This window comes from Lycorma delicatula, chromosome 8 (genome assembly GCF_047948215.1).
Source record: "Lycorma delicatula isolate Av1 chromosome 8, ASM4794821v1, whole genome shotgun sequence".
Taxonomy (NCBI): domain Eukaryota; kingdom Metazoa; phylum Arthropoda; class Insecta; order Hemiptera; family Fulgoridae; genus Lycorma; species Lycorma delicatula.
In genome coordinates this window covers 25,741,784-25,756,906 of record NC_134462.1, presented here as the reverse complement: position 1 = coordinate 25,756,906, position 15,123 = coordinate 25,741,784, and the positions used below count along the sequence as shown (strand labels likewise).

General features: G+C 30.4%; 1 protein-coding gene across 5 annotated transcripts in view; it reads left to right on the top strand.

Annotated features, from left to right (window-relative positions):
- Positions 1-14,196, top strand: part of LOC142329425 (uncharacterized) — a 73,808-nt gene extending 59,612 nt beyond the window's left edge. For 4 of the 5 annotated variants that reach the window (XM_075374039.1, XM_075374040.1, XM_075374041.1 and 1 more), the window contains exons 4-5: positions 5,826-5,979; positions 10,113-14,196. In XM_075374039.1, coding sequence (XP_075230154.1) covers positions 5,826-5,979; positions 10,113-13,815 — 3,857 coding nt within the window. In that variant the 3' untranslated portion in view covers positions 13,816-14,196. The remainder of the gene's footprint in view (positions 1-5,825; positions 5,980-10,112) is intronic. The other variant, XM_075374043.1, reaches the window with a different exon arrangement.
- The last annotated feature ends 927 nt before the right edge of the window (positions 14,197-15,123 follow it).

The following is a 15,123-nucleotide window of genomic DNA, read 5'->3' as shown; positions in this document are numbered from 1 at the left end:
ATTTATATTAATTCAATTTTAAAATCCAACATAACATTTTTAACAATTCAGTACATGCTGTAGGGAATAGATATTTTTTTATGTCTTCAGATTATGAAATTATCATATAAGAAAACTATTTTTATTTATTATTTAAAGTTGTACCTAACACCTGTGATATATAAATTCATGAGCTGTTGAATGTTTTTTTATACTATGGAATAGCAATTATTTATTGACTTTCCGTTATTATTGGTGATAAGAAGAAAGACTTTTTTTAATCAGTTCAGCAGGTTTTTAACTGTGATTTGGGAGTTCTCAGAATAATATGATGTTTTTTCTGTCATCTCATATTTTATCCAGTGGCTAATTCAATAAAAGTTATTAAAAGTTAAAACAGAAGATGGGTTATAAGACTGCAGGGTCTTTGCCCCCAAAAATATTAGAGGATAGTAAAAAATAGATTTAAACCTCTCAGGTGATGTAAAAAAAAGACGAGTTATTCTGAATAACAGGTTATCGACAGAATAATTTTCAAAGTGTTTGTGCCACAGAATATCCTCATTACTAAATAAAGATATATTTAGCTTAACTAGTTTTAGAAGAAAGGAATTTAAAAAAGAAAGTTCTCTGCCATTACTATGTTGTCTTTAATTGGCTTTTGACATTTTGGTAGTATCTTATACTATTTAATAAACAAAATAAATAAAAGCATTTCAGTCTGTATTTGTGAGATATTAGTGCCCCAGTTGTTACCCAACTTAATTATGTTTTTTTGTTCTAACTGGAGCAGTCTGTAGATCAGCTCTTAACTAGGATCAGATTTGTCATTCAAGCATTTTTTGTTAATGTAGCTATCATCATCAGAGTGATAGTATATATCTATTATAATGTATTTGTTAGTTACAGTGTTTATGGTAAAGTAATCGCCTTAACATTTCTGTTCAATTTTTTTTTACATGCTCACTATTTTACATTTTTCAACTCTAATTTTCAAAAACTTTGTGACCAAGGTCCCATTTTTTAATCGATTAAAAAATAAGAACAATCTGTTTTGGCATTTTGATTAAACTAATGAAATGACAGAACCGTGATCGTTCAGGCCTCTTCATAATAAAAATTATGCATGCAGGAACTTATTTGGTATGAAAATTTGCAATTGTTTTAAGAAACAGTTGTAATAAATAATTAGTTGGTCAGTGACAATAAACTAAACAAAATAACCAGAATAAATATAATTTACTGTGTTGTTTTTCTTATAAAGAATAAAACAAAAAATGAAATGAAGCTTAAACAATGTCCAACATATAGAAGGTAAATAAATTTTGTAATGAAAGTATACAAGAATGATTGTTTATTAAAGTAGTGCAAAGACACAAAAACAAAAAATGATTAATAAAACATGCAACAAGTGAAAATTTTTTTTGATTAATTATAAACAGACAATTATAAAATATAACATTTTTCAATCTCAAAAAAATTGTTAATTTCATTCACAGAGATTTTTATTTCAACCACTGATAATTAGTGACAAATTTCATTTATTAATTTACAAAATTATTTCTGAACAATATTCTGCAAAATAATTTATTGCACATATGCAGTACAAGGATTTTTTATCACCTCATTTATAGCCAAAGAACTATTTTGGCTGATGTAGATAGTAATTGAAACAGTCATTTGTAATTAGCGCCCATATGGACATTCATATTACCATATTACATGCATGCACTGACCAAGGTTTGTCTGTTGGATATTTATAGCTTTGCTATTGAGTCTGAAATGTAATTACTTGCTTTAAAAATGTAAAAAAAAATTGTTTGGTCTAATTTTATTCTCTAATAATATTCCTGTTACCCTATACACAATTTCATTTCATTATTAGAATTTGCCTTCATAAAATTAGAGAAAATTGTCTTACCCTTTTTTGATTACTTTTAAATTATTATTTCACCTTTTGGGAACTGCACTAACAAAATTATAAAATAATCTCCTATTACTTATTTAGAAATTTGAGTACCATTTGACACATGATTAAAGGATTATATAACAATTTAACTTTTCTTATCCCAACCCAATATGGGCATTTATTGACTAATGTTTTTTTCAGTTATCAAGCCAGTACCTAATAATAGCAATTTCAATCAGGAATGTAATTTTAAAAATTAAAACAATTTTTAAGATTATTGTAATAAGCTGCACTACAAAAAATATATAAACTTACAACTACTAATATAACAACCGTTATTAATATAGGGATGATATTAAATATTTGATTATATTGATATCTTTAATTAATGTCACTCCATCAGCAACAAAGTGATTTTTAATTTTTTGTATAATTAATCAAAATATCATACCAGTTGTTAACTTAAAAAAATAACTATTCCTGATTGATGTACAAATTTCCTATAACCATTGACCCCAAAACTGTGTTTTTATCAGGCAATTAATTGAGTAAATAATTTTTTTGTGCATAAATAGTATAAAATCAGTTAAGTAAAAATCTTGAATAAATATGTATCACAATATAGATGTTTTATTTTTATGTTTGAGTTAGTTTCTCTTTAAGAGCGAAGTCATATTAAGTCACGCAGTTCTTAAATATGTTTCCTGCAAATTCAGTTCAGACTACAGATGATTTATTTTATGGGAATTTTCTTTAGAATTCCAGTACTTCAACTAATCTGTATTTTTTTGGGCACAATTTAACTATCTTACTCTTTTGTTATCAATCTTCTTACAGTGGAGTGATCAGCCATTCCTCAAAGCAGAGCCAGAATCTGAAAGTATTGATTGTGGATTCAATTGCTAACCGTATTCCATTTTTCCAACATTGTACTGTTCTGTAAAGTTCTTGAATAGAGAACACTACCTGGCTATTTGGAGTTCGCCTAGTAAAACTTCTGATCTGGTTTAAACCATTCAGTTTAATATTTATTATGGCAATCTATGTTAAAGTTCTGTCAAAGAAGCTAACAACTTGTGGTATACTTACTATGTTATAAAACTTGTGAACAGTTATTACAGTATTTTGAGAACATCTGGCAATTTTTTGAAACCTTAGTGCACTGAATATTGCCATTACATGAACTACTGTAATTCGGTGATTTAGCAACACCATTCATAACTGTAAGATTGTGATACTGGTCTCCATTTCCTAACCTCTGTAATAATATTAAAACTTATTTCCAAGGCATGATTTCAAATGTTGGGTTGTTGAAGTCCAAACCCAATTTCTTGAATATAAATATATATAATATATAAACTTCATTAAATTGAAATAAAAATTTTTAATATACTTTTTTGCCTACTTATAATTCATTGTCACTAATGCTTTGTTATACGACTGAATATTACAGCCTTAAAAATTAACATTAATAGCACTAGTAACTAACATAAATAGTATGCTAGTAACTATTTACTTGTATAAATTGGGTATGAAATTACAATTAAAATAATATTTTTTGTGGAATATAATTATGGTCTTGTAACAATAATGTATGGAGTAATACTAGTAAATGTTTTATAAAACACTGATTTTATATTAATTGAATCTAAAAGTAAATTCACTAATAATATTAGTTTATGCTTTTCAGGGATCTATTTGGAATAGATCTGTGAATGAGAGCTTACTAGATAAATAATTCTATCAACCTTGTTTTAAAAAAAAACCAACAGTGACAAGATACTCTCATTCATGACACCTCAAACTATCGGACTTCACATTAATTACTAATTGTTTTGAGTAGTATGATCCAGATACTACTCTACATACCTGTATCACCATAAGACATCATAGAAGAACTTAACACTATAAAACACCTAGCAAACAAATTAATTTGACAGCATATTCCTAAACAAAATTAAAAATTTGCCAAAGAATGCAGTCTTTAAATAAAACAAAGGAAACCATTATTATCTAGAACACATTCTGGAAATTTTTTTTTTTTACCTGTGAAATAAACTTAATTGCTTTGATCCCCTCTCATCTATCTGTACATTAGTTGAACAGGTTGCAGCTTTAAACAGATATGCTACAAACACTTAAAAATCTTCCATAATGACAGTCAACATAGTGACAATATTACTGCAACCTTATCATTCTACATGTGTACAAGTATGAACCCTATCTTAATAAACTTGCACTTTGATGATGTACTTAATGAATGACATGATTCAAATCCATTAAATTTCAACCATATTGTAAATATATGTCTGTCTGATTAAAAAAAGAAAGAAAATCATGAACAGTTGCATCAGTTGATGCCACAGTGAGAATAACTGCACCAGCTGTTAAAAATGACTGAATGTTTGAAAGCATTCTGATACGAGTTTTAATGATATATGTATGTAATAAATTTGATTTAGCTTGAATAAAAAGTTGATTGTTTTAGATAGTTTTCGTTACAGATCTCGTGAACAAAAACACTGAAAATTTATTATTCAGTGTTCTCAAAATTTTTTTTTTTGTCGAGAAGAACCTGGCAAAGAAAACAGTTCAGTGAGATGTTGTTTTTGTGGAATGTTTACTTACTGATGAAGATTTAGTGATAAGTACTAGAAACAGTATATTGTTGTCTTGAGTTTCCACATTCACCTGTTAAGGGAGTGACTGCAGTGAATTATTGATTCTTGACACTGCAATAGTAACAGAAGAATCTTTTTATAACTGATAATATTTTCATGAAATAATTCTTACTCAGTCTTGATTTTAACCTTGGTAGTGTAACAGCTTTATTTGAAATTTTAATCCCCTCCAGTTTGAATAAAATGTGTGAATATATATTAAAAGTATGAAGATCTCTGAGTAATTTGATTGATGTAAAGATATTTATTTATAAAATGCAGATTAATTTAATAGTATTGCATTACATTAGAATCTGTGAGATGTTCATTGTTATTTTTATTGGTCTGAAATCAAATTTAAGAAGCGTCAAAGTAGATAAAGAAGAATTTTTAACAATATCCATAAAACACCTATTTAAAAATCCTTTTATACTGCTGCATTTCTACTCATCCATAAATCATTAGCATCACAATAGCATCTTTAATTTTTTTGGCAGTTTAAAATTTTATTATGAAATTAAATTAATTTCTATGAAAAATGTTCATGTTCTACTTGTCAAACAATAAGAATACACCCCAAACAATACTAAAAATATGAGCTAAAAATAAAGAATTCTGCATCACAATTTTTCTCTTTACCGACATGTTCTGTAAGCATTATGGGAAATTGAACAGTTTTGCAAAAGGTGGAAAGAATGGACCGGGAAAATCAGGGTACTCTTATTTCAGATCAGTGTATTTAGTATATTCCTCAATCACTTATTAAACTTCATCAGATATATATTATAAATAATATATTTTGTATTTTTTTTTTGTTCTGATCTTAGAAAAAGTTGATCAATGTTATGAAAGAAACTAATTTATAGATTGTATGTCTCAGTAGATTATGATATATTCTTTTAGCCAGGGTCATATCTATATGACGAGTTACTATAAACATGTCAGCCTAAAACTATGATACTTTCTATTGTCCTTCTTACTTAAATGGTTTTCAGGCAATTCCTGAAAAATTTATTCTCGTAATCTTACAACTTTAACTTTATCTTATAAACATTTTTAAGACTGTCAGTATCATTGAAAAAAAAAACCAATGAAATCACTAACAATTTTATCTCTTAGAATTTATAATGTTTGTTACATTAAGTACCAAAGTGATTTTTATTCATTGAAGTATAGTGATTTAAAAAATATGCAATTTTCGTGACTTTGTAATGAAACTATTAATTGTATCTCTGATACATTTTTAAAATAGGATTTTTGTTTTTATTTTGTTACAGAAAGTGTAAAGATGAGTGTAATTGTGAGACTGCAAAATCTGCCGTGGGCAGCCAATGCTGTTGACATTCGGCAATATTTTCATGGATTATCAATTCCAGAAGGTGGTGTTCATATTGTTGGAGGAGAATTAGGAGATGCTTTTATCGCATTTAGGTATTTTTTTTTTCTGTAAATTAACATTTTTTTGATACAAATAGATTATCTTTATGCAAATATATAATCTTCAAATGTAAACACGAAGTGGAAAGACATATTTTTTAAGTTTAATAAAATCACTGCTAGTTAAAATAACATAAACTTTTTTCATGAGGTAAATCAAAATCGAATTCTTGGATTTTCTAATAAAAAAAAAAATACTGTTACAATTGTTTCCAGAGAGCAGTCTGACCCAGAGAGCATTTCTTTTTTATATATACATAAAGTATAGTGTGTACATATAACACTTATACATAATTAATTGGAAGTCCAATGGAATTTCAAACTTTATTAAAAATAATACTACATTTGCTAAAATAAACTATTACAAATTATTTTTTAATTGCTTTCAGTTACATATCTTTGGTGTACAAGCTCTGTCATGCACCACCACCTTGCTGCAACAGTGTTGTTATATGATATAGATTTCTGTCATATGCAGTTTTATGTTTTATTTGCTGTTATTGTAGTAGTATTATTATACAGTTATACATCACTTCACTTCATGATTAGATACGTTTATTTTTCATGATATATTCATTTCCAGATTGTGGGTTGACAAAACTCATATTTTATTTTTGTATGCTAATAAATTTCTATATTTTAATTTATTCTATGGTCCATTTTATTTGTTTTTATATGTTTATTTTATTTGTTTCATTTTATTTATTTTTTAAATGATCAAGAAAAAAAAGATAGGAAATATTTTATCTATAAGTACAAATCCACAAATATGTATATTCGTGCATACCATAAACAGGGTGATTTATGTGGTGTTACCGGCATTTTCTGAGCTCATTCTGCTAGCAAAAACAATGAAAAAAGTTCACATAAATATGGGTCCAGAAACACTTCATTAGCGAGTTATAGCTAGTGAAATATTTTGTCCTGATTCCAGGGTAGAGTAGAATAAAACCATACTGAAATTCTAGGAAACCAAATAAAAGGTAAACTTGATGGTTTCTTATGGTTTTTGACCTGAGAAATTGATTAAAACAGGTTCAAGAACCATATCTCCAGTAGTTTTCATAATATATGACGTAAAATAGAAAAATTTGTCGTCTAAAAATATTTGTAACAAAACTTTTCTTAAAATAGCTAATAAATGCTAAAAATGTATTATTAAACCTTGTAGAAAATTTAATTCTATGAGAATTTATCTAAAAAAGCCCAATAAAAGCAAATACAAATTCAAGAAATTTGATTTTATTAATAACACTTACCATATGAAAATGTTAAATATTATCATCAGTTACAGAAAAATAAAGTCAACTTTACAATTGATACAGAGTTTACAAAATGTTTTATGAATTGATACATTTAATAAAGTTTTCAGTAAATTTTCATAAATTTGTCCTTTTACTTTAATACATTTGGATCAGATTTTTGAATTGCTAATGTTTTTCTCTGCAATTCTGCACAATTTTACTAATTTTTTGTGGTGATATCTCTAATAGAAACAACCAATGTTTCATGTGTATGAACTTTTCACTTGTAACGATACTTTTCATCCAACACTACATGCAAAAATCTAACAGTGTTAGATCAGGTGATCTTGCTGGCCAGGAGTGTGGCCTGCTGTGGTCATTCTATTGTTCTGGAAATTGTACATTTAAGTATGCCGATATGGAACTTGAGAACTGGGGAAGCACATCATGATGCTGAAGGTACATATCTTGATGCTAGTGGAACACCTTCTAATTGCAATGGCAATTGTTCCTTAAGGAATTCCAAGTAAATGTTGGAATTTAGACGTCCTGGGAGAATGAATGGTCCAATTAGCTGATTGTAAATTAGACCACACCACATGTTGACACTAAGTTGGTGTTGGAAATTATGTTCTACTTTCTTGTACGGATTGACTTCTGCCCAAGTGTGTTAGTTGCAATGGTTATTGATGATATCATGACTAAACTGAGCCTCATCAGTAAATAAAATGAACCTGTGCAATTGGCGATTCATATTAAACTAGTTGCAGAACAAAGAGGACGATCTCTTGATGGAAGATTTTGTATTTATGGATTATGGTAAGTATACAGCTTGTTACGAAGTGTCCTCCACACCATAAACTGAGAAATTCTGAACTGCCAGAAAAGGCGTCGTGCACTAACACCTAGACTGTGTTGAGTAGCCTCGATAATGGTTTAATCAATATCAGGCCTCACAATGGGCAGAACAGTTGCAGTGAAGTACTAATTCTGTGAAGTGTCCCCATTTCTCTTAGCATGTGGAATGTTCCACTATTTGTTTAAGGACTTGGAACTCTGTTAGGAAAACATCTTTGATATTCTGTAGCAGCTGCAGTTTGCAGCTGTATTTCCATCACACACCTCCAAGATAAGTACTATGTTGGGGTACTCCTCAGTCATAAGTAACGAAGGCATTGCTGCAGTCTAACACTAATTAAAATAAACACACACACACACACACACACACACACACACACACACACACACACACACACACACACATACATACATACATATATACACTTAAACAACACAGTACTGGCAAAAATTCTCAGCAGTAACTCAGAACATGCAGTGCACTGATACATGACATAAAATGCATTGTTGGTCAGCTGATTTCTGTTAGCAATTTATGAAATCATAATTTCTCAAATTTTCAATTTGACAGTGAATTCAAGAAAGATACATATACCTTATTGTCTGAATAACAATAGTACAATTTTTTTATTTTATTATTTTTTTTATTTTATTTTTATCTTTAATACAACTTTACTTTTTGTATTGTTGCACTTTGGGAAAACAAACATGCTTAGTAAATGTAAGCTGTTACAATACAGTCTGTGTTGAATAAAATTAAATTTCTTGAACTTGTATATGTTTTTTATTGGATTATTTTAAATCTGCTTTCTCAGAATTAAATTCTCTACAAGTTTTAGTAAATATTATGCATTTTTACTAATCATTTAACAAAGTTTTTGTATTACAAACATAAAAAAATTGTTTTTAGACAACAATTTTTTTTGTTTTATGTCAGATGTTATGAAAACTACCAGAGATATAAATTGTGGAACCTGTTTTATTCAATTTGTCAGGTCAAACACCATAAGAAACCATCAAGTTTACACCTTAATTTGGGTTCCTAAAATTTCAGTATAGTTTTATTTTGCTCTTTGCCCAGGAATCAGGGTGAAATATTTTGCTAACGGGGCATTTCCGGGCCCATTTTTATAGGAACTTTCTTCATTATTTTCACTTGTAGAATAAGCTTAGAAAGTGCTGGTAACACTACTGGAATTACCTGTATGTATAAAATTTGTATGTTTCTTTTCACTGAAACAAATTTTAAGTTTCTTCTTTATTAAAAAATGTTCTGTTTAAAGATTTTATTTAATATTGAGGAAAAATTTCTGTTTTTACTCACATTGAAAATAATAATTTATTCCTTATATTTAATCAGGCTAAATATCATTTTACTAATCTATGATTAATAATATTACATAATTAATTCCTAAAACAGATTGAATGTATTGGTGCATTCAAATATTTGATATTATGCATAATTTTTAATTTTCAAAAACCAGCTGTTAAATTTATCAGCTATTATAATCTACAGTTCATTGCATTCTATATTGGTACTATTTGGACAGTGATTTTTTTTAGTACATTTTTTCTAAATAGTTTACATTAAACGTTTAAGTATAACATTTAACATTAAGTTTATATAGGATGCTACTATTCCAGGTTACAGAAAATAAATACAGTGTTAAAGAAAACTATATTTACTTAACAAAATTTAGGAAATATACAAAGATTTTCCGAACATTCCATATTATTATTTTTTTGTTTAATTTATGTTGAAACAGATCTATAGTTTCAGGAAGAGATATCATGTTGATAAATGTTAATGTATCTGTTCCATTGGATCTTGATATTATATATATAGCAATTTACTAGGCTAATCTTATCATATTTAGATTTTATTACAGCCTCAGTAACAGTATCAGCCAGACTTGTTTTAAAAGAGTATTTTATAATCGGTAATGAAATTGATATCTTACATTATCTAAATATTTCATCTTAAATGAAATTGAATTTTAAAAATTACTGTATGTTTTGTTTCAGTACTGATGAAGATGCCCGTCAAGCGATGCTTCGTGATGGAGGGAAAATAAAAGAAATTAAAATAAGATTATTCTTAAGTTCTCGTGCTGAAATGCAGAAGATAATTGACCAGGCACGTCAGCAGAGCCTTAGTATGCAACAGTTTATGACTATGCCTGCAATACCTCAAATGCCTGTACCCGTAACTGCTATTACAGTTCCTAATATGCCTGTACCGAATGTTTCTGTTCCTAACGTTTCAATGCCAAACGTTCAGAACGTTCAACCTATGCAAGTCCCTCTTCCTAATGTTCAGAATGTGGCGGCTATGGTTTCCAATATGGTTCCAAAACAAGAAGAAACTAACACAGTAATCCCTCAGCCAACTCCCCCTGTTGGAATACTTCCTGCACAACCAGACACAACAGCTTCAACAGCTTCCACTACATCTGTTAAAGGAGATTCTGATAAAGATAAAAAAGATAAACGCCGCAGAAGAACGAGATCACATTCAAGAGATCTTTCTGACTCACGATCTGATTCAAGATCAAGGTCTAGATCTCGATCTAGATCACGATCAAAGGATCGTAAGGGTAGAGACAGAGATAGATATTATGATAGAGATAGGCGACGAAGAAGAAGCCGAAGCAGGGATCGTCGAAGAAGAAGGGATCGAAGCAGGTCGAGGGACAGAACATCCAGAGATAAAAGAAGAGATTATAGACATGGATCAAGGGATGATTTTGATGACAACAGTCAGCAAAGCACATCATCAAGGTGGGGAACTCAGATTCAGAGGAATCGACCAGGAAAGCCTCGACCAGATTTTTATAACAGGGAATCGCAAAACCGAGATGTTCCTTATGCATCGAAACCTAATGGTCCCAGGGGTGTTTCTAACATGAGTCCAGTTAGACCACCATTTCCAAACCCTAATATTAATCAGATTAGACCTCGAGCTCCAAATGTTAATAATAATAATCCTCCAAGACCTATGGGTCTTCCTTCTAAGGAAAACAAAGAAAGTTCACATCCTTCATCTGTGCCTCCATCTAATTCAGTGCTCACTACTTCAGCTGCCAGTAACTCTCCATCTAGTACTCCAAGTGATAATTCTGCTGTTCATAACTTTTTTGGTAGTTTACAAAATCCGCCGGTATTCAATCCTCAACAGATGGTCAGCTATCCAACCTTTAACCCTAGTGGATTTAATGCTTTTCCTTTTCCTCAACCTTCTAATTTGCAAAAAGGTGGAAACATAATTAAAGGAAATAATTCAAATGCAGAAAGTTCAGATAATAAGAAAAATGTTGATGAAGACAGAAAATTAAATGCAGAAGCATCTTCCAAGGAACAGACTATTAATGTACAAACAAAATTTAAGTCGCAGACACAACCTGAACCAGTTAAATCAGATATGCTTCCTGACATGACAACACCAAATGAAATTCCATTGCCCGATGAAGCTGCTGTTCATGGAATTCAAGGAAGTGAAGCCATGTTTGGTTGGGGTTATGGACAGCCTTCATTCCCATATAATAATATAATGAAAGAGCAAAGAAATCCTGATCCAACTTATCCTGATAATTTTAATCAAAACTGGGAAGGATCTCAAGAGAACACATTTATTCCTGAAAAAATTCCAAATACCTGTGTGCAAATAAAAAATGTACCATCAGACACTAGAGTTGAAGAAATAAGAGGATTCTTTCGAAATGCTCACATACCACCCACTTGGTTGAAAATACTAGGTGATGATAGAGGTAATCAGACAGATATTGTGTATGTAAGATTCACATCTTTGGGAGATAAAAAGCAAGCGATATGTAGGAGTGGTTGTTTGTTAAATAATGCTATTGTAACTGTGTTGCATGTAGATGATAAAGAGTATGAAAAAGCTGTGGATATATCAGAATTTAATAAACCCATGTATTGGAATACAAATAAAGAACACATAGCAGAAAACATTAACCAGCCACCCGAAAGAATTACAGCGAATGTATCAATGAAAAAGGATGATGAACTTTATGATTGCCTGAAATTTGAAGGAAGTATGCGATACCATCCATTTTATAGTAATAGACATAAAATGCATCCACATATTAGAACCCTAATTGATAAACAAAAACCTATCGATGTTTGTATTGTAAAGGTTGGAGGGCAAAATCTGAATGCTTACTTAAAATTTGAAAATTCCAGCTTTGTAGATGCTGCAATGAAAGCTTTAAATGGTATTAAAGTGGAAGGGAAACCAATTTCTGTTTCACCATGTACGGAGGAAGAATTTGCTGATGCTAAAGGCAATTCCATTCCTTTAGATACTCAAAATTTTCTAAAGCATTCAAGGATTGCATCAAATAGTATTGTGAATAATGCAGATGCAAAACAGAAACCAAAAGGTGCCTCTGTTTCATATTCAGATCCACGATTAAAATCAGATAATGCATTTAAGGAAGAAAAATTTGATGACGATGTTGAAATGAAAATAGATGAAGAACCTCCCCAACCTGAAGTAACCAGAAATAAAGTATTATTGCCAACACCATCCCCGATGATGCTACCTTCTTTTTTTAAAGATGATCATAATATGATGTTAAATTCAAATTGTATAATCCTTCAGAATCTTCCTTTCCAGGCTAATGATCGTGATATTTTAGACTTCTTTTCTGACATTGGTGTTGTACCAACACAAATACATATTATGTTGGACAGTAACGGTAAGCCATCTGGTGAAGCGTTTTGTGAGTTTGAAAACAGTGGCGAAGCGATGACAGCCGCTTCAAAAGATAATTGTTCGATGGGCAGAAATAACATACATGTACGTACAGTATCAAGACAAGAAATGTGTAATGCGCTAGGTCCTTCAATTCAGCCACCCTCTGGTCCCAGCATGCTTCCTCCACCTCAGGGATCCTTCTTTAATGGTCCACCCGGCCCTCCGATGTATGGTAATGGAATGAGAATGGACCACCCTAGAGGTGGTGGTGATTGGATGCCACCTCCTATGTACTCTTCAGGCCCATCTGGACCACCTCATCAACAGTCATACAGTATGCATGGTGGTCGTGGAAATGGAGGAGATTCCATTTCAGGAAGAGGAAGTCGTGGTAGTAGTAGGGGTAGAGGTGGACGTGGAGGTGGTCGTGGTATAAGCAGTAGTAGTGGAATTTCTTCTGGTCGAGGTGGTGGTATCTCTACTGGTCGAGGTGGTGGAATCTCTACTGGTCGAGGCGGTGGAATCTCTACTGGTCGAGGTGGCATCTCTACCGGTCGAGGTGGTGGACGAGGAGGAAGTAGTGGTAGTAGCCGAGGAAGAGGTGGTCGAGATATGAAGGACATACCAAGAAATCAACCGTTACCTTTAATGTCATTACCGAGTTCCATTCCTATCAATCAAGGTCCTCCTGGTCCACAATCAATGCAGCCACCACAGACACGCCCTATACAACTGGAAGAAGAAACAGTTCGTGAATTCGGTAAATCCGGCTGTGTAGTTTCTGCTGAAAATGTACCTTATAGAGCTGATATAAATGATATCCTCGATTTCTTCAGCGATTTCAACCTTACCCCAGAATGTGTTATTCGGAGGTATAATGATGAAGGCAGAATAACTGGTGATGCAAGGATCGCATTCGAATCGCCTTCTGAGGCACGAAGAGCAATAAAGTATTTGAATCACAAAACAATTGGAAACAGAAAAGTCACTTTGAGTTTATTCAAATAATTTTATTTTTTTTAAATTTTTGTATTAAAAATTAAACTTGTTAATGTGACAAATAATTTAAAATATTGATTGATATGACTGTATTTATTTTGTAAATAATGTTTCTTATAATGTAAGTAGTTGTATCAATTACCATACTTTATAGTCTAGGTAAGTTATAAATAGTAATTTAGATTAGTATATTTACATTAATAGAACTGATTTTATGTTATTCGTATGAAGGATTTTTCTTACGAAAGTAAATTATTTTCTATTAAAAACAGTGTTGTTTGTAGTTTATGGTATTCACCATGAAGAGTATGTATATCATACATTTTTTTACATAATGTACATGTTTGTAATATATGTTCTCAAAAGATTAAAATATGTTTTTTATTTAAAATTAAGTGTGTTGTAATCTTTTCATGCCAACCAAACAAAAAAATGTTATAAGTATCTGATTTTATCTTGGTTGAGACATTATTCATTAGCTTTCACACAAACTTACCCAACAGAAGTTGACAAAATTATACATCTCATAAGAGTAGTAATTTTTAAATCAACCATTGGCCATTCAACCATTTAAATATGACAGAAAAAGAGTGATCCTCTAACTTCTGAACTAAGTAAAATACCAAAAGTTAAACACAAAAATATCTTTTTAAATGGTGATTTGAATTTATTATTTTTCAAGTATGATTGTAATTGTCTGTGCAGTTAGTAAATTTTTATATATGTAGTAAATTTAGCAGTATATTTATGATTCTGTTAATTTATAGAGTAGCAATTTTTTATATAAGAACATCTTTAATATAAATTGATGGAGAGTAAACTTTTTATGGATGAGTGTGTATCTATAAAATCATCTGGGTATAGTAGCATAAAACCACCTGATTGCTTCTTTTTGTAGTATGAACATTTTTTTCATAGTTATTCGGTAATGAACCCCTCTCCCCAAAGTAGAACTGAGCACTTTGTGTGATTGTAAAGACACATAGCAGCATAAACTTTTAATTCTGGATTTTTTATAAGAAAACCTTTTCTGTTGATGCTTAATCTAGAAAGTAATATAACAGCATATTTATTTGTGGAAAAATTAACAAATCAATTACAAAGAAAATTGTATTCAAAAAAAGAATATAGTTAAAATTGATATGCATTCTTTCTTAAAATACACCAAAAAAAGAAAATATTATAAAAGAACCTTAAAACTATATTTCTTGAACAATAGAAATTAACAAAAATAATAAATTGGTTTACTCAGTATGGCAGACCACAAACAATAAACATTCCATTTCTGATATTACACGAATTTAGAAATATTAGAAA